The sequence below is a fragment of the Felis catus genome, chromosome B3 (genome assembly GCF_018350175.1).
Source record: "Felis catus isolate Fca126 chromosome B3, F.catus_Fca126_mat1.0, whole genome shotgun sequence".
NCBI classification, from domain to species: Eukaryota; Metazoa; Chordata; class Mammalia; order Carnivora; family Felidae; genus Felis; species Felis catus.
In genome coordinates, this window is record NC_058373.1 from 125,335,651 (window position 1) to 125,361,488 (window position 25,838).

Consider the following 25,838-nt stretch of genomic DNA (forward strand, 5'->3'; position numbering starts at 1 on the left):
CCTTGTGTCAATTTACTGAAATTAGCAGATTTAACTTCATTTAGACCTTTTTTTAGTGGAACCAAAGAATGCAATTGCAGCCAAGTTGGACAAATTTCACATTAAGAACAAGCACAGATGCTTCAGCTGTAGTTGGGTAAAAGTTCGTGAAAATCATGGCAGATGTGTAAAAGCACTTGGTCCTGTGATTTCATATGGAACCAAGCACACTGTCATCACTCAGATGTGAAATTAATGATAATACAAGCATCCCTTGCTCAGCAGAAGTTGAACTGCTCCCAGTTGTAAATTAAGCCACACATTCATTCTTTGGAACCTCTTTTCCACCCTCTCTTTCACACAATCTGGCATAGGGATATGTTACTTAATGTCTGATTCTCGGTGTTGTATTTTCTATTGTCAAACTCAAGTAACTAGCTACTATCTGACAGTAAACATTTGGGCAAGAAAAAAAAATACCATGTTGATCTGCTAAGAACATACTGAACAGCTAGTCATTATGAACAGAGAAGTCAACACAATTCATGTGCTAATGAGCCTCACACATTAGTTGACTAGACACAAAACACCACAGTTTGGAGCACTGGGACAAGATGACAATAGAGAAGATTATGGCATTAAGCAGGCTATTATTTCCTATGGAGTATTTGAATGGCTTGTAAGATATGCTCTAAGGCTGGCTTTTACCTCTGTCTATTGAAACCTTGAGCATTTTCTCACCTGTTACTGTTTATAGACAGATCTGATTTCTGCTACCAAAAGGATTTCCATGGAGCAATGAGGGCTGGGCAGGGGTTCCCTTTAATTTTTCCAAATAACCAACGCATAGATGGGGAAACATGGTTCCTTACAGAAGTATTCCCATGAGTCTCACAACATAAACAGGTGCCAGCCCAAATTTCCCCTAAAGGGACTATGGAAATGCAGGCTGAAATTCCATCTTGGAGCTGAAATATATCCAAAATTCCCCAGAGAGCAAAGCTCCACAGCAACCACAACTTTCCTTGCCACAGTGTCAACCTCCTCCCTCTGACATAGGTCACTTCCTCACCTAAACATAATATATAGGGCACCTCTAGCTAGGAGTTACCCAGCAACTGGGCATTCATTTATTCATCCATCAAGTTTTTACTGAATGGCTGCTACATGCCAAGGATAAGTCCAATGAACAAGGATGTGAGCTATAAATATTGTATCTTCCATGCTAAGTTCATCAATTGGATATTCTTCCCCAACTAATTCCTGACCATCCTCATTTTTCTGACTACATTGTTCCTTAACTGTGAGATACACATCATAAGCAGTGTAAAGCATTGAACACACCCATAGCAGTGTCCGTATCATTTCTAAAGGAAATGTTAGTTCTTTTCCCATAAGCCCTTCACAGTATTTGTATTTAGAAATCCTGGATTTCAAGAAGTCTTTCCTTTCAACTCTGACTCAAAGACTTTACACTGTCTATTAAGCTCATTTATGTCAACCATATCCTTGCAAAAGGATATCCTTGCAAAAATGATCACATACCCCATCCCTGTAAAGGAATCATTGTCTGGAATAGCTTACTCATGTAGCCTACCAAGGTTTGTGATTGATTTATCCAAGCTTGTTTATAGAATGTGGATTCTAGGAGAATCAGCCTAAATCATGGTGAAGGCATCCGTCTAACCAGACTGACATTCTCAGGTAACATTATGTGATAAATGAGGATGATAAAAACAAAACAAAACAAAACAAAACAAAACAAAACCACTTTCCTCTTGGATATTAAGGGTTTTAAAAATCTATGTCCCCATCCCATCCTCTTAGCTTCAAATGGAAAGTGGGATCAGCAATCTGAACCCAAGGTAAAAAGCTTCACGGAATTAGCACAATCTGTGATAATAAGGAAGCCCCTTGAAACACCTACACGTGGACTAATATTTTCATTTTTTAAATCTTTATTTTTGAGGGAGAGACAGAGTGTGAATAGGGGAGGAGCAGAGAGAGAGAGGGAGATACAGAATCTGAAGCAGGCTCCATGCTCTGAGCTGTCAGCACAGAACCCGACATGGGGCTCAAACCCATGAACAGTGAGATCATGACCTGAGCCAGTCAGACTCTTACTGGCTAAGCCACCCAGGCGCCCCTAATAGTTTCATTTTTGAGCGAGCACCTAATTAACTCTAAGAGATAAAGTGCCCAACAACCCTGCTGGTTTTAGAGAACACAGCCTCCCCCAAGACTCAGTTCATCTCCGTTCAAGCTGGCTGCACCCTCTCTCCATCCTTTCTCCCCTCCTGGACTCTGGCTGGCTTTCCCAGTTTGAAATCTTCTGCGGCGTTTCTGGTAAACTGCAATGCTTATCAACCAGTCTCCTTATCCTTGGGGGCGTATTGAATATCAGATGAAAACACTACAGAATTGGACAAGCAATTATTTAGTTTTACAATAATTTCTAATGATTAGAGCAAGCCGATTTTCACTTGTAGCAGTCTGCAATGAAGAGGAAAAACTGAGATGAGCTCACCGATCCTCACATGAGTCTGGGAACGGAATGTGATCTGCAAGTTGCAAGGTCCAAAGAATACAAAAAGAGATGCCAGCCAGTGCAGCACTCTGCTTAGTTGTCTTTTTACAAAATCATGCTGTTCAGGGTCTTCTCTCCGATTGTTTCTCCAAGATGGTTCTTGCCTGCTCTAGCTATCACTGATCAAAGGAATTTCATGGACACGGAGGGTTGAGGGACAGTCATACAGTGACCACATGAAGCCTGTTATTGACAGCCTGACATGACAGCCATTTAACCAGAAGGCACACGTGACTCCTGCCACATCTTAATCGGGTCTTTGTGTGTGTGTGTGTGTGTGTGTGTGTGTGTATGTATGAGATTAATTGAACCCCTCCATTTCAGACTTAACAATGTCCTAGAAGCTTAGGATTTTCTCAGTCACTTCCTGAAAAGCCATGTCCTGCCCGTACCCTGTGGCATTTGTAAACCAGCTGTCTGTCACTGCCATCAAGAAAGTCACGTGGCCACCACACCATATGCTGAGTCTTCTTTCATTCGGGATTATTTTTTCCTTAAAACAATCTCATGTGTCACTAAAAGTTGAAATTCACCCACCTCACTGCTTTTGAAGAGAGCTACATTGATTTTTTTTTTTATTTTTTAATGTTTCTTATTTTGAGAGAGAGAAAGAGAGACAGAGTCTGAGTTGGGGCAGAGAGAGAGGGAGACACAGAATCAGAAGCAGGCTCCAGGCTCCAGCTGGTCAGCACAGAGCCTGACAAGGGGCTCAAATCCATGAATTGTGAGATCGCGACCTGAGCCAAAGTTGGATGCTTAACCAACTGAGCCACACAGACACCCCTGATTTTGTTTTTATTCACTCATTTACACATTCATTGTCTGTAATCTTATCTATATAACCTGCCCCACCCCCAACAAACACGATTGTCAGAGATAATACGTGCCACCTAATTAAATTTTAATTTCAGATAAACTACAACTTTTTAGTATAGGAATGTTTCAAAAGTTACATGGGGAATACTTATGCTAAAAGTTATTCATTGTTTATCTGGGCATCTTGTATTTTTACTTGCTAAACCAGGCAACCCTGCCCCAAAGAAATTCATCACCTTCACCATGGTCATTCCCTTCCTGATTTAAAATATTCTTAATGTTTATTTTTTGAGAGAGACACAGAAAGAGAAAAATGGTGTGCAAGCAGGGGAGGGGCAGAGAGAGAGGGAGACACAGAATCCAAAGCAGGCTCCAGGCACTGAGCTGTCAGCACAGAGCCTGACACAGGGCTGGAACTCATGAACTGTGATATCATGACCTGAGCCAAAGTCAGATGCTCAACCGACTGAGCCACCCAGGGACCCCTCCCTTCCTGATTTAAGCCCAGGCTTCAGAAGCAAATGGGAATATTGACCAATATTGAGAAAATTTAAATCAGTTGGCACTGAAGTGGATTGAAAACTACAGTCACCACTGATCAGGTACAGGCATACCTCATTTTACCACGCTTCCCTTTATTGTGAGTCACAAATATTGCATTTTACAAATTGAAGGTTTGAATCAACCCTGCATCAAGCAAACTCTACTGGTGCCATTTTTCAACAGCATTTGCTCATTTTGTGTCTGTCACATTTTGGTAATTATCACAATATTTCAAACTTGTTTATTGTTATTATATTTAAATTGCTGCCATCTCATGATAAAATTTGAATGGATGAGGAGTTGCTCCTTATGGATGAGGAAAGAAAGTGGTTTCTTGAGTTGGAATCCACACCTGGAGAAGATGCTGTGAAGATTGTTCAAATGATAACTCAAGGATTTAGATTATGACATAAATTTAGTTGAGGCAGGGTTTGAGAAGATTGACCCCAACTTTGAAAGACGTTCTGTGGGTAAAATGCTATCACACAGCATCACATGCTACAGAGAAATAATTCTTGAAGAGAAGAGTCAATCAATGTAGCAAACTTCACTGTTGTCCTAAGAAATTGCCACATTCACTCTGACCTTCAGCAGCCACCACCCCGATCAGTCAGCAGCCGTCATCATCAAAGCAAGTCCCTCCGCCAACAAAGAGATTATGACTTGCTTAAGTTCAGGTGACTGTTAGCATTTTTTAGCAACAAAGTGTTCAATTAAGATATGTACATTGGGTTTTTAGACATGATGCTATTGTACAATTAAAAGTCTGCAATATGGTCTAAACACAACTTTTATATGCAATGGGAAACCAAAAAATTCACTTGACTCATTTTATTGTGGTGGTCTGGAACCAAATATGCAGCATCTCTGAGGTATGCCTGTAAATAGGGAATGAGACAATTTTTATAAAATCTAGATATGCAAACTGGATCCTGAACATGCTCACTTTCAAAGACTTCTGCCGTAATTAATATGTATAAACCTTGCACCACTAAAACCTAGAATGTTTTGAGTGCTTAAGCCAGAAGAAGGTAAGGTGTTTTCCAAATTCTTAGAAACCAGTTAATAGCTAGGGAAACCATGCTCACATTTTATTTTGGAATTTGCGTCAATTCGCTTAACCTCACCTAATTCATTCTCTCTCTCTCTCTCTTTCTCTCTCTCGAGTTACCTGAACAAGAATAAGTACTTGACAGCTATTGACCAAGATGCATTTGGAGGAGTATACAGTGGACCAACCTTGCTGTGAGTAAGACATACAGAAGAATATGTCGGTCTTTATTTTATTTTATTTGGAATAAAGGACAGTCACTAAGAGAAGCGGCTGATGTTTACACGTAGGCCATGTTGTCTTGGCTAAAGACATCCTCAGTAGTCTTCCACCCAGCTGTATAGGCTACTGCTTGGAAGAAAGTTCTTGTTCTTTGACACTCAGAAGCCCTCACACTCCACCGTACCATCCGGATGCCTCATTAGGAAGCCACCTTGGTTGGACATTCATGGAGGCCCCCAGTGCAAAAAAAAAAAAAAAAACAAAACAGGCATCTTTGAGCAGGTGCTGTTTGCAAAATTCTGAGACACAAGGTCTACAAACAGGTGGCAGGCACTCTGTGCAGAGAAAAATGTGTGTGAATGTGCATTGCACAATGCTTGGCATGAAGAAGGAAGAGTATAAATTGTCTGACTCCTATCTGGTAAAATTTACAATCACTGGAAAAGATGAGACATAATTATTTTTAAAAACAGCAGTTTAGAATCTCACCATTGAACATCTGGTCCAGTCCTTGCCAAAGCAGAACACAGCACCCCAGGAGAAGGCACAAGGTAATCCATTAGAGGCAAGGATAAATATTAGAGGTTCTATTTATATTTAAGATTTTAAAAATAAGGTGGCACCTGGGTGGGTCAGTTCATTAAGGGTCTGACTTTGGCTCAGGTCATGATCTCACAGTTCATGGGTTCGAGCCCCACGTGAGGCTCTGCGCTGACAGCTCAGAGCCTGGAGCCTGCTTCAAATTGTGGGTCTCCTTCTCTCTCTGCCCCTCCCCGCTCACACTCTGTCTCTCTCTTTCTCTCTCAAAAATAAACATTAAGAAATGTTTTTAAATAAGGACAAATTAAGTTTTGGTACTATATACACAGATGACTGCAGCCCCTCAGGTGTCAGGTAAGGAACGGACACATTCCCAGGGAACAGTGGGTGATCCACAGTCTTGAGTACTTAACATCGTCACTCACTTCTAACAATTGTACTTCCTTTTTAGATTGAATGCACCTAGTTAAGTGAATTTATGACCTTATTTTCTTTCTTTTCTAAATTAATGTTTTATTTTTATTTTTGAGAGAGAGAGAGAGAGAAAGAGCACGTGAGCAATGGAGGGGCAGGGAGAAGGGGACAGAAGATCTGAAGTGAGCTCTGTGCTGACAACAGAGAGCCCAATTGGGGGCTCAAACTCATGAGTGTGAGGCCATGACCTGAGCTGAAGTTGGACGCTCAATGGGCTGAACCACCCAGGTGCCCATATGGCCTTATTTTCTTAACACATAGGTGCCATATGAGAGGGCAGAGTGACCCTAAAAATCCACTATACCACATGGGATTCATTGTTAACTGAGGGCAAAGTACTTAAAAGCATTATACATTTTTCTTTCTACAAAAAGTCAAGTGAAAAAAAAATGTGCTGGCCTTCTATGTGATTTTTTTTTAACCTGGAAGATACTTTTAAAAGATGACTTTATAGGGACTCAGGGTGGCTCAGTCTGTTGAGCCACCTCTTGATTTTGGCTCAAATCATGATCTCACAGTTTGTGGGATCGAGCGCTCTGTTGGGCTCTGATCTGACAGTGAGGAGCCTGCTTTGGATTCTCTCCTTCCGTCTCTCTCTCTGCCCTTCCCCCACTTGTTCTCTCTCCCTCTCCCTCTCCCTCTCTCTCTCTCTCTCTCTCTCAAAATAAAAAAATAAACATTAAAAAAAAGACAACTTTATAACTGCTCCTTCAAGGGGCACCTAGGTGGCTTAGTTGGTTAAGCATCCAACTTTGGCTCAGGTCATGATCTCACAGTTCATGGGTTTGAGCTCCGAGTCGGGCTCTGTGCTGACAGCTCAGAGCCTGGAGCCTGCTTCAGATTTCTGTGTCTCCCTCTTTCTCTGCCCCTCCTCTGCTCATGCTCTGTCTCTCTCTTTCTCTCGAAAAAATAAAAACATTTTTTAAAAAATTTTAAAGAATTATAACTGCTCCTTCAGGATAAAGGTGATATTTCACTAATTAATGTTGTTTCTCTGAAGAAATTTGTGCTTTGGAAATGGCCTTTAGAAACAGGTATTTAAAAACATTTCCAAGTTATGTAATCTTCCTGATGAGAATGGTGAATATCACTTATGAAAATTATGTTTGTTAAAACCAGAAATTGAATTTTATCCTTTTTAAAAATATTTCAAATCAATAATTACAATGGTCTTAAAATCCACGTGTATAAAATATGAAAATGACACATGCATAGGTTAGTGTGCAAAAACAACTGATGGACATCCAAGAATATGAATTTCAATAAAAAACTTGCATTTAGTTCCTGAATTGGATTGAGAGTTGAGAATCTTAACTTAGTGAGTACAGCCATGCCTGCCTTAGTCCATGGGGAACCATCTATCTTTGTGAGGTGACTTTTTCACTGACAGCCACTTAAACCTAGACTGAAACAGAAGCAGACTTCTGAATAGCTATATCAGAAAGGGTTAAACAGAAATTTTCAAAATTAGTGAAGTATATTTAATTACAGTGCTTTCACTTTAGTGAAATTTTTTTAAAAGGTTACTCATTTATTTTCATCTTATCCTTTTAAAATGTATGTTTAGTGTGTTTTATAGTGTATATAACATGGTATTACAGTAATGTGTGCATGGAGATCATAAATGTACACAGGTTAAAGGCACATACTCAAACAGTTTTTGCATGTGAATATGTGACCTTGGAAGAATTTAAAGACCAATGATGTAGACTACGACCACTCAAATCGGGGCCACTACAAGGTGAATGGCTAGCCCCAGAATGTACATCAAAATACAGCTTCCTTTATGGAGAAAATCTTCCCATAAAAGCAAAGTTGCCCCAACTGAACAGTGTGCTTCATGAAGTCATTGGCTTGCCTTACAGTACAAGCTTCTCACATTTGTCAAGGACTCATAAGAAACAGTTGGCCAGTGGGCACCAAGCTTTGAGTAGCACTAGTCTAGATGACAAGAGCCTCCAAATCTCCCTTTGCCTTCTATCTCAGTCCCTCTCAATTCCGTCTTCCCCAAGCCTGTGTGTGTTAAAATGCAAATTGGATCTTAACACCAATTCTGGTCTCCTGTACCCCTCAGGATAAAGACCTTGGTGTGGCACGCAAGGCTCCATTATAATCTTCAGCTTTGTCTCTCACACCACTATACACCCCTGACCAATGATCTGTCTGTATTAGCTCTCCTAATACTCCAACCTACTTACATGGCTATGTTAAACTCTTTCTTCGTTCTGCTTGGAAAACCCTACCACAACCTCATCTATCTGATTAGCACCTACTACCATTTTATCTTTCAACCAAAAACCTCCTCCTCACTGGTCGTTCTTGACCCTTATTCTCCTTAGGGAAAGATAACCTTTTCTTCTTCTGTACTCTAGCCCCTCTATGTATGCATCTCAAGGCACCAGTAATATGTTTCTGTCTATCTCTCCAAGAGCTCCTAGAGGGCAGGGTTATGCCTGTCTTGTTTCTACAGTTCTACTTCGTTTTACAATGCCTAAAACATAGTACTAGCTTTAAAAATGTTAGCAAAATTAATACGGTATACAATAAATACTTGAATCACACTTCTGTAAATGCTGTAGCCTTTAAATAGCAGTCACATTTTAAAGATATTTCAGTAGTTTGTCCTTAAGGGAGACTGTCCATTTATACTTCTTTCTAAGTGGTAAATTAATGTATCTATTTGTTTCTGTTGCTTAAAAGTTGTTTTGATAGTATTGGCAAGATTTTTTTTTTTCAAGACTCTCTGGCCAAGTTAAGAGCAGCTGTGCAACTACTTGACAATGCAATTCCTGCTTCTGGACACAGGCCAGGTTGTGAAAAGTGAGCTAGATTAGGAGCGAGGCCTGGACTTGACTCCTGCTTTCATCACTAATTGTGAGACCCATGTCTCAGTGATCTTATTTGTCAAAGCAGAGTTACTAAAAGTAGTGAAGCTTAAGTAAGAAAATAAACTAAAAGCACTTTGTATATGCTTCACGAGTGTTAAGCATTGTGATTACCTTCGCTTCTTCCTGCCTCTTGATACTTCATTATTCTTACCTTTCTAAGCTTTTCTGCTCACTCCTTCCTAATCTTTCTCACTAGCGATCACTGCCCCCAGTATTTCAGTCCCGAGCTCTGGCTCTTTCTCCTCTCTGTCTCTCCTTTGGTTAAATCACTTGTTCTCAAATATTATGACAATATGAGAGAAATTTTCTAATTTCAGGTTTTTCAGAACTTAGCTCTGATTTAGTTATCTCACTTGCCTGAAATTTCTACTCCTTCCCTGTCATTCTGACCCATTTGCATCAGTTCGATTAAATTCTTCCTAATCGACCTCTGAAAATGTACAGTAAACATTTATTGATCATAGGCTAAGCTCAGCACTCTTCGTTAGGAGCTTTTGATGGGGGGGGGGGGTTCCTATTTTGACAGGTGGTCAGGGAAAGCCTCTTTGAGAAGGTAACAATTGGGAAAAAATATGACAGTCATAAAGGAACAAGGCATGTGACTACCAGAAAGAAAAGCATTCTAGACAAAGTGCAAAGACCCCCGGGTAAGAACATTCCTGGCATGTTTGAGGAATAGCAAGGAGGCTGTTGTAGCTCAAGAAGAGTAAACTAAATAGGAAAAAGATAGAAGTTGTGGTCAAAAAGATAATGGGGTGGGGAGAGCAACTTGTGGATGGCCTTAAATGTCACTTTAAGGTCTTTTATTTGCTCCTAGATATAGAGGAAGCCATTGGAGTCTTTTGCCATGATCTGACCTTTGTTTTAGTAGGGTCACATTGGCTGTTGTGTTGAGAGTAGGGTGCCAAGTCTGGGAGCTGGGACACCACTTAGGAATGTATAAAAATAATGTAGGCATGAGGTGATAGCAGCTTGTAACAAGGTAGTAGCAGTGAAGGCAATAAGAAACGGTCAGTTCAGACTATATTTTAAAGGTAAAGCCAATATGATGTGCTGATGGAATGTACATAGGGAATGAGAAAAAGAGAAGAATCAAAGACAACTGCAAGGGTTTTGGCGTGAGCAGTCAGACGAATGGGATCACTACTTCCTGAGAAAGGGAAGACTGTGGGAGGAGTTGGTATAGTGGTGAAGAACAGTCTGAGGTATGTGTGACACATCCAAGTAGACTGTGATAGCTACAGATGGGAAAGTAACACGAGAGATCAGGGCTAGAGATGTATTTGAGATGCTTTGGAATGTAGGTGGTAATGGGGGATGTGATTATGGAGGAAATCTCAATAAATGGCTAGAATGGAGACTTCTGATAACCCTCCCCACCAAGAGAGTCCAAGAGAAAGTTCTGGAAATAAAATAGATTGATACATTATCTGACAGGATTGGCTGTATGAAAAACTATTTTGATAGATGTTTTAGAGAACTTTAGAGCATGTGCAAGACTTAGCAAGAAGTCCATCCAAACAAGGTACATAAATAAGAGAGATGTTTCATAAAGATGTTTCATAAGGAAATAAAGCTACACAAGAAAGGAAATGAAATCAAAATATGCAGAGTTGTAATAACCAAAATACTAAATATAAGCTTAACCAAATATGTCCTAAAACTGTTTCAGGAGATTAGAGGGGGTGTCAGGAGAATTTGTGTGTAGGGTGATAGAAGAGACCTAAATCCTCATCTTCCCTAGCAGGAAGTCAGTGGGTAAATCAAAAGCCAATAAATCAAAATATATTTACAATTATGGGGAAAAAATACCAGTTAAAAGTTAAAAGTAGTTGTTTTCAGGGCATCAGAAAGCAGACTGCAGGGAGGAATTGCACCAGAGCCTGTATAACTAAGCTTCCAGTGTAGTTTGCTTTTTAAAAATAGGTCCACACATTATTTTAATGAAAATTAGAATTTAATTTAAAAAGAAAACCACAAAGCACAGGAAAAGAGGACAATGGATATGGCAGCATTTGAAATGCCAGTAGCAGGAAAGTAAGAAATGAACAAAGAGTTCAATCTCACCCTTCAAATTTCAGGCAGTTGTCTTAAAGAGCATCTAGTAACTACTCATGAATGGCTTTGTAACATCACCATGTACCTCTTGTCTTGAACATTTGTCAAAATCTTTATCACTGTATTTCCCACAGATCTTCTCCCTATTAACCAGATTTTAAGATCCTAAGGAAATCGACTATGTCTTACACTTTCTGTAATTTCCCTGCTTCAAAAGACAAGACAGCAAGTATTCAATAAATATTTGATAAGTTGTAACTGAATACCAAATAGCCATGATTTGGGTGTGAGTTGGTGTTAAAGCCAACTTGGAACACCTTAAACTCCAACTAAAGAGAAGAAAAATGGCTGGTATATATTTCTGCTTCATAAAGATATTTGAGAAAGAATACAGTCATTTCTAACAGTCAACAAAAACAGTAAATTTTGCCCACTTAGTTTATCATCTTTTCTCAAGGTCATTTCTCAAAAAAGAATCTAATTCAAAACAGGTGCAACATCTAAAGTACGGCCTGTTCTCCACCCTTTCCTATTTTTTAAAGCCTTTTAATATAGTTTGGGAGTTCAATAACATTTATTACCTATTGTTTTTCTAATCAAGACATGCAATCTGATTTTCTATTTTTATGCTTTTCATTTTTGATTATCTTGTTTTCTTTTAATCTTATTTTGAAAGAGAAGCTCTCGGTGTTTATAATCCCAAAGGAAAGAATGCACTGAAATGCAATGCCTTCCATAATAACCAGAGTTCTCTAAGGTCTAAATTATGTAACTTACGTTAATAAGCATTTAACCTACCACTGAAAATGATTATAATAGTCCCAGTTACTATTATAAGTATCTCCTAAGAAGAGAACAGCTCTGTAACAATATCCTTGAGTCTGTGTAACATGCCTCAACAAAAATAAACTTTTGTTGCTATTAGCTGATCAAATGAATTATTTAAAAATCTAAAGATCAAGGCACTGCCATCTGGGTTTACAGAAGAATAAGCACCTTATGTTCTTATCTTTTACTCAATGATCTTCACAAAATCATAGTATTAGATGGCTGAAAAATTGTGGCACAGTTCTTTTGGGCATATCTGAAGTCCACTGGTGTGTTGAATGCATAATTTTCTAGGTATGAGCCTGTACAAATTTATTTTTTTATTGAGATATAATTTCCATACAATAACATGCAGTTTTCAAGTATACAATTTGATAAGTTTGGGCAAAATTATCTTATCCTATCTTAGTCAAGGCTTCAAACATTTTCATCAACCAGAAAATTCCCTCATGCTCCACCTTCCGTATACAACCACATATCTATGTATTTTTCTAATGTTAAAGTCTAGGAGTAAAATTGTTAGGTCACAGGACAGATTACATTTAACTTCATAGGAAATAATGCCTCCCAAAAATCCCATTTTCTACTCAAACCAGAGAGGTATGAAAGTTTGATATTTGCTTACTCATTATATTGTCAGTCTTTTTGATTTAGCCATTCTAGTTGCTATAAAGTGGTTTCTCATTATGGTTTACTCTGTTTTCCCTGATTATTAATGATGTTGAGTACTTTTTCGTGTACCTCATAACCATTTGTATATTTTCTTTTGTCAGGGGTCTGTTCAAATATCTTACCTTATTTGATTAGATTGTTTGTCTTTTTGTTGTTGAGTTGCAATCCTGAGTACATTTTAGTCCTAAATGAAATCAGCTTTAGTCCTGACCCCCAGGCCATCACCATCCATAGTTGAACCTCTCCTTTTCTCTTTCCTTTCTAAGGAGAAATAGCTAATCTGAAGCAAACTTGTAGGAGTGCCTGGGTGACTCAGTTGGTTAAGCGTCCAACTTTGGCTTAGGTCATGATCTCCCGGTTCATGGGTTCAAGCCCTGCGTCAGCACAGCCCTCTGTGCTGACACATCAGTGCCTGAAGCCTGTTGCGGGTTCTGTGTCTCCCTCTCTCTGTGCCCCTCCCCTGCTCATGCTCTGTCTCTCAAAAATAAATACACATTAAAAAAATTTTTTTAAGAAAATGAAGCAAACTTGTGCAAGGTGTTCATTTACTCACTTATTCTACATTTTCCTGAGCACCTACTGAACTCCATGAATGTTATAAGGATAAGACATAACTTCTGCTTTTAAAGAGGTTACAGCCAAATTTAGGAGAAATGTGAATAAATAACTGTAAGTTTGATGTCAAAAGAGCCATGACAGATATTTAGGGAATCAAGATACCATTTCTAGGTAGGGTGACCAGCAAAGGCCTCATTAAAAAAGATGGTATTTGATGGGCTTCAGATAAGGGGTAGAATTGCAACAGAGATGGAGAAAGAACAAAGGCAATTCTACTGAAAAACATAGGATGTGTTCAAAGAATAGTAACAATAACAGCAACAAAACATAATTTGGGGCAAAGGATAGTGTTGGAAAAGTGTATTGTGTTGAAATCATGTTGTGAGGAACATGACCTGACTCAGCAGGTCAAGGATGGCCCACTGAAGAATTACTATGGAAATATTAGTAATAGTTATATAACCCATTACAGTTTGTGGCCCTTTTCAACTCACCCCCATGCCTTCTTCCTTTCACCTTCACCCACCCTTGGCCCTGACACTATTAGTCTTGGATACCTCTGTCCCAACAACTGTGCTGTGACTGCTCATCTATATCTCCTGGCTATTTGGCAGGCACTGGACCTCCAAAGAGAGGGACAAGATCAAATCCAAAGACCTAATCAGCCTGGCACTCCTTGTCTTCCTTTCTGTGTTTGTCAAACAGAGCCTTTGGGGCAGCTCTCTTGGACAGGAAGGGAACCTCCTAGGGGTGGAAAACCAGAGGAGGTTTGTCTGCTAGGCTGCTCTGCTCACTGGAGTGATAAATGAGTTGCAAAGGTAAACATACTCTTACAGTTTCTGGCTCGGGCATCAAGCCATCAAGCCAGCAGACCTTTGCCAAGGGATCCAAGTTGTTGGGGAAGCAACCGAAGTGGGTCATCCCTCCTAAGACACACACCTGTGTCTCCAGAGGCAAGGAGATGGCTTGCGACCATTTTGTTCAGTCCTTGAGAGCTACAAGGAAGGTCACAGAAGAATTTGAAGAGAAAGAGTAGATAGAAACCTTTCCATAATTGTGTGCATGCTGGCTTCTTGAAGTAGGATGGCCTACTTCAGTCCTAGGAATCTTCAGACTGGAAGACTCATGTCAACAATTCACAAGAGTTGGATAACAAAAAAATCCAAATTTATTGATCAGTAGCATCTCTTACTACCATAGCCACTGATATGAGAAAACAGAGCTAATACTTTAAGTCACAGCAATCTATCATGGTAGGGTTACTTTTTATACCTAATGAGAAAACATTGCAGAGAATTCCTAAACTAGAGGGCTGACTCTTGGTGGGAGAGAGGTGATGGAGTTATTACAAAGGTCCTCAAAATCATATGAACCTTTGCATTTCTTCAACTGACTAAAATTTCAACTACTATCATCCTCAAAAGTTTTTTACTTTAGGGGCGCCTGGGTGGCTCAGTCGGTTAAGCGGCCGACTTCGGCTCAGGTCACGATCTCACCATCCGTGAGTTTGAGCCCTGCGTCGGGCTCTGTGCTGACAGCTCAGAGCCTGGAGCCTGTTTCAGATTCTGTGTCTCCCTCTCTCTCTGCCCCTCCCCCATTCATGCTCTGTCTCTCTCTGTCTCAAAAATAAATAAAACGCTAAAAAATTTAAAAAAAAAAATTTTTTTACTTTAACTGAAAGAGAAGTTCTCCAAAGCACCAAGAGCCAGTGTCCTGGAGCAATGGCCTCAAATGATCATGCGTTTTCCACCAGGGGATTCAGTCTGAATAAATGTTCTCATATCTATGCCAATATGGACAGTAAACTGGGATGACCTTTCATTTATAAAAATGAATAATTCACAAACCCATCAACTGTTTCTTGTAACATGGTTTTGCTAAAATTAGTTCTTTAAGTAAGGGCTTTTTACTTTGATCAAAACTGATAGAACATAAAAGAATATTTGCTGAGTCTGAATTCTAGGAAAACAATGCTTACAAAATGTTCTAAAACATATAAATTCTGAACAGTTTTATTAACCAATCACTGCTCTTTAGTCAGGAGTCCTCAACCGTAACGAAGTCAGAGCACATCGTCTTTGCAATTTTAAGTATAAACAATCTACCTTTAAGTAAGCGCCTACTAGGCTGTCTGCTAAATATTTTGTATAAATTATTTTATTTCATCCTATCAATCCCAGAGGGTTCTGACCCCTCCAACACTACTCCTCTCAGAGTTTTTGGTGATTTCACCCACATAAAGTCTCAATCAGTCATGGGGTGAAAAAAAGATTGCATAGAGCCAAATAGATGAGGCAAAAATCATTACTCTATAGCACGTTTTACTCATGATTTTACAATTAACTAGAAGATGCTGACAACAGAATTACTGATAGGAGGGATAAATTAACCTAGGATTAAAATTTTCAACAAATAACCCACAAACATAAGCACATGAAACAGTTTTTGGTGTGCACAATTAGGCACTCAGTTCTTCCCAAGTAAGTATAGATGAATGCTAAATTCTTTGACTCTTCTGAGATTTTTACTCTTGCGACAGGAAATAAGGTAGTTAAGAGTTATCATTCTGACACACTATTTCTGCCAAGTCACTGAAATCCATTTTGTTAATTATGTTCTGTTTCTGAGTCTAAAGGAAATAAACACCTTAAAAGAAAGTGGACTTTTCACGTCTCACCAGTAGCATTGAGGTCCTTTAGCCACTGTGGTGATGGTCATTTCGTATGTGTTTTGGGGAGGAGAGGGAGAGGATTCAACACTAAGGACAAGGATAGGTTTTTGGGGCGCCTGGGTGGCGCAGTCGGTTAAGCGTCCGACTTCAGCCAGGTCACGATCTTGCGGTCCGCGAGTTCGAGCCCCACGTCAGGCTCTGGGCTGATGGCTCGGAGCCTGGAGCCTGTTTCCCATTCTGTGTCTCCCTCTCTCTCTGCCCCTCCCCCGTTCATGCTCTGTCTCTCTCTGTCCCAAAAATAAATAAACGTTGAAAAAAAAAATTTAAAAAAAAAGGATAGGTTTTTATTTCAGTATCTGAATATTGGCAATAAATTGCCATCGTTTCCTCTTGTCATTGTTTGGTGGAGAGCTGACCATACTGACTTACAGTATATGGGTAGTTTGTCTTTGAAGAATCCATTATGCTTATATGGTAAGTTCCATGGGATTTCATAGGTCACAGAAGCAAAAGGCTTAAAAGAAATATAATTATACAAACTTGAGAGATAGAGGAAAGGTTAACAGTGATTTCTGAGTTACAAAGCAATTATATTTTTGAGCTTCAGCTGTGTTCTCTGTTCTTTACAGATAGTATATCACCTTTACCCTTTTTAACTATTCAGTAGCAGGTGTTATTATCCCTATTTAACAAAGAGAAACTGAGGTGCAGAGATAATAGGTAAGTCCCCAAGGTCATCTGGCCATAAGCGATGGTGCTAGAATGCAAACCAGCACTAACTGACCCAGAAACACCGTCTCTTCCTAGGGGCACAAAGGGGCACAAAGTGAGCCCCTTTCACATATGATTGTTCTTGCACCTGTTGTAATTCTCCAACTTTCCTAGATCATTTTCTTCAATTTCTGCTTAAAATGCTCCAGTCCTTACAAATAGCAAAGACTTTGCTGAAACAGCTCCCTATCCATGATCTGTTCTCTGATTCCATCTCCTACTTCTTTCCTACTCAACACTCCACACCAGCCACACTGAACACATCCCCCTCCAACATGTTGCCACGTAGGGGTTGTGCACTGTCTTCTCTACATAGATGGCTTTCCCCCCAGGTATCCATGGGACTTGCTCCTTCGCCTCCTTCAATTTTTGCTTAAATGTAATCTTCTCATCGAGGTCTTCCCTGAACACCCTATTTAAATTTGCAAGCTGCACACATTGCACTTCCTTCCTGTATGTTTCTCCTGCATGCTTATCACTATCACCATCTGGATGTCTAATAGGCATCTCAAACTCAACCTGTCCAAAACTGAACCCGTGATCTTTCCCTCCATACCTGCCTCACTTCCCCATTTTAGGAAATGGAAAGTCTATTTTTTAGTTGCGGACCATAAATCTCAGAATCATTCTTTTAACCTTTTGTTTAAATTTTCTTTAATGTTTATTTATTTTTGAGAGAGACAGAGATAGAGCATGAGTGGGGGATGGGCAGACAGAGAGAGGGAGACAGAGAATCTGAAGCAGGCTCCAGGCTCCGAGTGCCTTGATGTAAGAGCCTGAGGTAAGGCTCAAACTCACGAACCACAAGATCATGACCTGAACCTAAGTCAGATGCTTAGCCCACTGAGCCACCCAGGCACCCCTCTCAGAGTCATTCTTGACTCCCCTCTTTCCCACCCATATCCAATGCATGAGAAAGTTCCATTGGCTCTACCTTTTCAATCTGTAGAAACTCCAACCATTCTCAGCAGTTCCAGTGCTACCACTCTGGTCCAAGGCACCTTCCTTGGACCTTGGTCTTCTTGTTTCTACCCTTTGCTCTCTTTGGTTTACTTTCAAAGCAGTATCCAGACTGGTCCTTTGAAATCCTTGGTCAGATTATACCATTCCTCTGAAGACTTCTGATCTCACTCTGATAAAAGACAAAGTCCTTCTGATGGCCTACAGCCTCGTAGGAATATGATCTAGCTCCCCGTTACCTCTCTGATATCACCCACATTTTCGACTCCCCCACTGTCTCAGCTCCAGCCACACTGGCCTCCTTGCTTCCTCAAACATAGCAGGGCCTATGACACTAGTCTCCCAGCCTGCACTGTTCTTGCCTCAGGCATCAACATGTTTCTCTCTCTCTCCCTCACCTCCATTGGACCTCTGCTCAACTGTCTCCTCCATGAGGCCTTCCCTGACACCCTCCCCAATTGTGACCCCATTCTTAAGCTCTTCCTTTCCTCTTCCCTGTCTTCCTCTTTCCCATAGTACTTATTATTATTATCAAATATACGATGTGTTTTTTTTAATGCTTATTTATTTTTTTGAGAGAAAGAGAGAGACAAAGCATGAGCAGGGGAGGGGCAGAGAGAGAGGGAGACACAGAATCTGAAGCAGGCTCCAGGCTCTGAGCTGCCAGCACAGAGCCTGTCTGAGCTGCCGGCACAGAGCCTGAGGCAAGGCTCGAACTCACAAGCCATGAGATCATGACCTGAGCTGAAGTCAGATGCTCTGGTTGAGCCACCCAGGTGCCCCAAATATACTCTGTGTTTTACTTATTTTTTTTCATTGTCCCTCTCTCTCCACTAGAATATAAGCATGAGAGGAACAAGAATTTCTTCCCATTTACTTTACTGCTAGAGCCCTAGCTGCTTGTATCATAGATCAATACATAAAAAGCAATCAATAAATATTTGTTGAATAAATGCATATCATGTTTTAAAATGCTCATAATCAATCAGGCTCACTCTTGAACATATAGCTTTTAAGCCTTTAAGCTTTTAAGCCCTTTCTGAGTCAGTATTAATAAATTAAACTGCCTTTTAAATGGTAAATTAATCTTCTTTCTGTTTTAGATGCGTTTCATCTACCAATTTGCAGATGTGACTATACATTTTTAATGGGTCAGCTTCCACCTATTGACCTTTAGGAAAAGCCCACATTTATTACAAGCAAACATTAAAGAGACTTGAAATTGCTGCTGAAACACTGGCAGGCTAATTAGTGCTTATTTAATTTACAACTGGGGGCGCCTGGATGGCTCAGTCGGTTAAACATCCGACTTCGTTTCAGGTCGTGATCTCACGGTTGGTGGGTTGGAGCCCCATGTCAGCTGTGCTGACAGCTTGGAGCCTGGAGCCTGCTTTGGATTCTGTGTCTCCTTCTCTCTCTGCCCCTCCCCATCTGGCATTCTGTCTCTCGTTCATCTTAAATAACAATGACAATGCATATCACAAAAATGGAAATTATTTCCATGTTTGGGGATGTTAGAATACATAATTGCTTGAGGAGAAATTTGTTCTTCTGATGACACCGAATATCAATTGGGTCTTTTTTTTTTTTTCCTGGCATCATTAAAATTCCATGATATTCTTGCCCTGTATATAACCCTGCAGGTCTCACTCCTTCCAAATTCATGTCCTGTTACTTTCATTAGACACATAACTTGAGGTGGTTCCCATGACCTAGACAATTAGATTTCCTACTGTCTGCCAGGCTTAGCTCCGCTGCATTGTTTTGTGAGTAAATACTTGCTAGAGACAAATTCTCAGGAAGCTTGGTACCCAACACTTAATGAGCTCTTTGTGGAAAGTGCCAAAGTCACTAAGAGAGAGGGCAGCCCTCCAGCCTGTAGGTCTCCATCCATTTGGCTACACTCACAAATCATTTTGGGCCCCTTTAGTGCTGATAGCTGCTCTCCATATTCTCTCACTCCAAAACAAAATGTTTAAATCTTGCTAGGTTTTGCAAGTTTTATTTTAGGAAAGAAGGTACACTGTTAGTAAATCCTGGATTCAAAGTGGTCAAATAAAAAATTAGGTGAATGAGGAAAGATACAGCTTCAAATAACTTAAAATGATCCCTGCCTTGTTGAGTTTGGGGATTTTGTCAGACTGAGGCTCGTTCTCTCCATCAACACCAGAGATGGGAATCTGCCTAGTTGTCTAGTTGTCTGGCTGACTCAACACTCAACAAGTATCTGTTCTAAGCTCTTGCACAGATCTACATATTAAATGGAGTAATGACTAAGAGTTAAGGTGATAAATTCAACCTAAGCTTTTATTTCCTCTCCCTCTTGAGAGGCCCCTAAAATGATGGGAATGGCATTTTGATATACATAAATCCACAAGGACGGAGAGGACAGATGAGAGTGCGTGGGTGGTCTGGTGAGCTACAGAATTCTGAATGAGAAAAGGCAGAAGAGAAGGAGACAAACATGAGTACTCAGAGGAAGCACACCTGAGGAGGCAGCTGCCTTGCCTTGCAGAACCTCTGAAGGGTGTGGGATTTGGAGGTGATGGGGGTGGCAAGTGGCAGAGTGAAACGTGGGGCTATAAACAGAAGGATTTATTGAAGGTCTGTATCTGGAAATGTTAACCCACCGCCCTATTCATGTAAAATGCCAGCAGCCAAGAGTGCCTTCCCTCTAGGCTAGAAATGTGAAGTCTCTTTTCTGAAGAAGTTGACAAATTCTAAAACAAACAAACAAAAAACCTCCATATTCTGGCATTTTTAGGATACACCAGCATATAGGCCACACAATTGTCCTAAAGCAGATTCTCGCCAGTGGATAAGCTCCCAATTAGATTTTCAGTACCTTGTTTTTAAGCATGAGCATGCAACCTAGGATCACCGGCCAAAGAACGTTTGTGACTTGAAAGATCAAAACCAAGATAAACAAGTGGGGTGGAAATAAGCCTGGAGGAGCCAAACACATTGAAGAGAACAGGAGAGAACTTTCAACAAAGCAACAATTAGTGACCTGAGATAAATCTGAGAAGACATGTCTCATTGCAAGGTGACAATAATGATAATAGATATTTTTTGAGAACACACTGTCAGCTATTGTTCAACAAACCCGACATAAAGAAACTGAGGCACAAAAAGGTTAAGTGACTGGTAGTAAGTATAGAAGCCAGGATTCAAATCCAGATAGTCTGAATTTAAAAGCCATTCTTCTAAACATTCTAAACATAGTGTGCTTCCTCAAATACACTATAAAAAAGGAAAACATGAAAGCTCTTCTTAAAATGTATCTTTGTATTTGACAAATATATAGTCACAACTTTCTGTCTTTCAAGCACCAGTCTAAGTGTCAAAAATACAGCAATGAACAGAATAGGCAGAGTCCCAGCTTTCATGAAACTAAAACTAAAAATTCAAAGCCAGGCACAGGAAGACAAATCCTGCATGATCTCATGTATATGTGGAATCTAAAAATGTTGAACTCATAGTAAGAGAGTAGATTGGTGGTTGCCAGGGATTGAAGGATGGGGAAATAGGGAGATATTGGTCAAAGGGTACAAAGTTTCAGTTATGCAGGATGTATTAAGGTCTGAGGACCTGATGTATACCAGAGTGACTACAGTTGATAATACCATTTTGTATACTTGAAATTTACTAAGAGAGTAGATCTTAAATATTCTCCCCATTAAAAAAAAAAACTGTGTGAGGTGATGGATATGTTAATTGGTTGAATTGTGGTAATTATTTCAAAATGTACACATATATCGAAACACCACATTATACACCGTAACTCTATACAATTTTTATTTGTCAATTATACCTCAATGAAGCTGGAAACAAAAGTTTAAGTTTTATTTATTTATTTTGAGAAAGAGAGAGAGAGAGAGAACAAATGTGAACGGGAAAAGAGTAGAGAGAGATAGAATCTCAAGCAGGCTCCTCACTGTTAGCACAGAGCCTAATGTGGGGATTGAACTCATGAACTCATGAGATCATGACCTGAGCTGAAATCAAGAGTCCAACACTTAACTGACTGAGCCACCCAAACGCCCCTGGAAACAAAATTTTTTAATTAATTCTTTAAATTAAGTAGAAGAGATGGATGATATGGTCAAAGAATTCTACCATTAGATTCAATAAAAAATAATAGGAGAAATTACAAGAAAAAAATGGGAATAAGTCTGATGAATATAGGAAGTTCCTTTTTCACTTCCTAGGAATTACAGAGAGGGAACAAAGAAAATACGAGGAGTAAGTTACCCTGGAAACAATACCAAAAATTGTCCTAAACCTGAAGAACATAGCCCTCCAGGTTGAAGGCTCCACCCCCACCCTCAGTGGCCAGCACAATAAGTGCAAAAAGATCCATATCAAGGGTTACCTTCATGAAATCTCACACTGGGAACAAAGAGAGTGCCGTATAATCATTTCACAAAATATACATGTATCAGATCATCATGCTGTATACCTTAAACTTACATATGTTATACATCAATTATATCTCAGTAAAACTGGAAATTAAAGAGAGAGAGAGAGCCATAAAAGCTACCAGAGAGTAAAAACCAGTCAATGACCAAAGAATAAGAAACTAAATCTCATCTTTCTTACCAAAAGCAACAATGAATGATAGAATTCAGTAGAGTAAAGCCTTTAGAAATCTGAAGAAAAACTATTTACAACCTGAAATTTTACAGCCAGGTGAAGTATCAACTGAATATAAGGATAGGGAAAAAAAAAGTCATTTTCAGACATGCAAGAATGCAGAAAATATCTCTTTCATATATAGCCTTTCTAAGAAATTACTCAAACATTTCCTCCAATGAAAGGGAAAAAATCAAGAACACTACACAGGATTTAGGAAGAAATTTCCACTGGGGACAAGGAGCACTCTTCTAAGAGGCTAGAATTGTATAGACTTTGGAGGAACCATGGCTTCAAGCTGGAAAGCAATATGTTGAGATCCAAGTTTTAGAAAGAACATTCTGTCTTTAAGTCTGAAAGTGGGATTAGAAGGTTTCTAAGACCAGGCAGAAAGTTTTTGCACACCTCAGGTGAAATGTAATTCAGACCTAAACTAAGGTGGTTGTAATGAGAACCAGGAGACTGTAAATGGCTAAAGACTTATAAACAACTGAGCTATCCTCTGATGAGGGGTATAGCTCAATTGCATCTTAGTATAGACATTCATGGCATAAATGTAGGGCAAGATCAAAAGAGACTCCATGAGAACACAAACCCCACAAGATGGTAGACAGAAAATAGGAAATAAACACCAGTAGGCTTGGAGGGAAGAATCAGGAATTCTTTGAGTGGAGAGTCAGTGTTACAACCGTGTTCAAATATAAAGGAACTACCTTCCTTTCTGATAGCAGCCAGATTATATCTGATTAAAACTGTAGCTCTCTGCAAGAGGGGTTAAATCCCCAATAACAAGAAAAAGCAGTCAGTCCTCTTGCTTGACTCTATAAAGTACCAAAGTAGCATGAGTGGAGCAACCTACATCAGGAAAGGGCAGCAGCTCAGGAGCACTTTAGGTAACAGTAGGCCTAATGGATAGTTAGAGCTTCATCAAGTGGCTCTCGACAGCAGGGAGTCAGATGGTTCCAATAGATTCTAATTTGGGCTGTAAGTGGCCTTAGGTGCCTGAGATGAGTGCATAGGCCAGATCTGTAGGACATTAAAGAGCATGGCAGGAAGAGTAAATGTTATTCATGGTACATTGGGAAGTCACTGAAAGGTTATTCAACCCATATGTTATGACTCAACCCATATGTGATGACTACTTTGGCTGCTATGTGAAGGATGGACTGGAAGGGAGGAAGGGTAGACAAGAAAGCTATTGTACCAACAGATGGCATTAGCTTAGACTAGAGAGTTTAAACTGGAGATGGAAATACATGGATTCAAAAGTTTTTTGGATGTTTGTTTTGTTTTGTTTTGCTAGATTTAATGGAAAAGGGTACGTTGGGTGGGGATGGGGAATCAAAAGCTAAGTGTAGGATGGACCTGTTAAATTGGAGTTGCCTATGAGGCATCCAGGATGAGATGTCAAATAAGCAGTTGGATATGTAAGTCAAAATCTGGCCTGGAGCTATATTTTCTGGGTTCCTTGCTTCTGACTCAAGATAAACTCCAAATTGGGCAAGAAGGGAATTGACATTTATTGAACACCTACTATATGCCATGTACCCATTATGTTACAGATGTTTCTATCATAAGTTTTATACATTTCCCAACACCTGCTTTTCTCCATGCATGTCCAAGCACCCTCCCAATTCAGCCCCTCTGAGACCCAATTGGTGGCCATCTGAGATATGCTTGGGTTGCAGACACTCAGACACAGCATGGAATCAGTTTCTCCCCAACAGATTCCTAATGAGTCCCTGGAGGGTTACTGCACCTGGATGTATATTCAAAGACTCCAGAGACCTGATTGATGATAAGGAGTAGAGAAGAGTTCCTGGAGCACTGAACCTGAACTCTAGATCCAAATTATAGTTACCATTGTTTGCTGCGTCTCTTTGGATATAACATGCCTTATTTCTTTGTCTTTGATTTAATTTCCATCTGCTTCATAAAAATGTTCTGAGAATTGAGGTGAGATTCTAAATTACCTAGAGAGCATCTTAAGTAATTCAGATTCCTCCCGTTGGTTTGGGGTATGGCTCAGGAGTCTGTATTGCATGTAATTCTGATGCTGGTCCATGCTGGTGCCTGGACAAGAAACACTGATTTACAGAATGGCAAATATCTGCCTCAATCCCATCCTCACCACATGGATTACTATAGCAGTTTGTTTGTTTGTTTGTTTTTTAACTAAGGCCCAAATTCTTTGACACTCCTCCAATTGTGAGATGGGTTCTACGTTCCCCACCTTTCAATCTACTAGTTCTCTTGGGACACCCCAGATGCTTCCTCTCAAAATGCTCCCTCTCAGAACCTGACTGCCCTGATGTGAGAAGCCCACGCCCCATGGAGAAGCCATCTTAACAGTCCAGCTGCGCTGAGCTTTGAGTCGTCTCAGCCCTGGCCCAGGCATGTAAGTGAAGGAGTCTGCATATAATACCAGCCCCCATCACTGACTTGCCCTGGCAAGTCTTCCTAGCTGAGCCCCAGACATCATAGAGCAGAGATAAGCCACCCCTGCCACGCCCTGTTCAAATTTCTGACCCACAAAAGCTATGCTAACAATAAAAAGACTGTTGTTTGATGCCACTTAGTTTTGGGGTGTTTTGCCATTCAGTAATTGGGATGGTTCCTAAAGTATTTTCTCAAGAAATAGCTATTAAAATGCAAACGCAGTACTTGGAAGGATAAGCTCTTTCAGATGAACACACGCAATCAGTGTATCCAACAGATAGCAAAGCAGGGAAAATGAGCCAAGAGATGCTCTCTTGTTTCACTGACATGACTGCATCACTGCATAAAGAGACACATAAGTTGCTTTCAGAAAACCGAAGGCAGGAAGATAGCAACACCTTGAAGACAGCATGTCTAAAAGGGAAAATACAGCATCAACAGGACAGATGAGGCAGAAGAGCAACGTCTAGCTTCACTTACTTCACAATTCCCCTATGGTTGGCTCCAAAATCCCTCAACTCGCTCATTAACTGCAAAGTGGTTCATTTATGCCAGTTTCCCACACATACTTGCTTAGTTTTCAAAATTAGCTGGGATCATACAGTAATGAGTGCCAAGGGTAATTCTTACCACCAGGCAAGTTTGAGAAATGCTGAATTATAGAATTTTTAAAGTACATACAACACAGAATAGCAAATGTGGCACCCTTCCCTGAGAATTACAGCTCTGTAGTAAGAACGGACTTAATGTGAGAGCTTCGTGTTTGTAAAAAATGACTAGCATGTTCTAGCAGCCTTGAACCCAGAGAATGTAAATCCCAGCTAAGTACAATGGCAACGACATGGAGGAAGAAGCTGTAAATATTGGAATTCACTTGCTAATCAGTACTACTAACTATATTAAACATTTTAAGTGTAATTATTTAAAAATTCATAATAAAAATCATGTAAAAATCATGTAAAATCTAAGACTATTCAGTGACTATTTTAATTGATAAAATATAAAATGAGAGATATTAGGTTAAATGTTCATGGTTTTATTCAAGCTATTATTCAATGCAAGCAAGACAAAATGATGGAGCAGGATATATAATCTGGACTGTCTGGGACTGAGAAAAGAACAGGAAATGCTACACTACAATGTGAA

General features: G+C 39.9%; 1 protein-coding gene across 7 annotated transcripts in view; it reads left to right on the top strand.

The window, feature by feature from the left end:
- TSHR (thyroid stimulating hormone receptor) overlaps positions 1-25,838 on the top strand; it is a 163,979-nt gene that overhangs the window by 132,494 nt on the left and 5,647 nt on the right. For all 7 annotated transcript variants that reach the window (XM_019831721.2, XM_019831722.3, XM_019831724.2 and 4 more), the window contains 1 exon segment: positions 5,093-5,170. In XM_019831721.2, the coding sequence (XP_019687280.1) occupies positions 5,093-5,170 (78 nt within the window).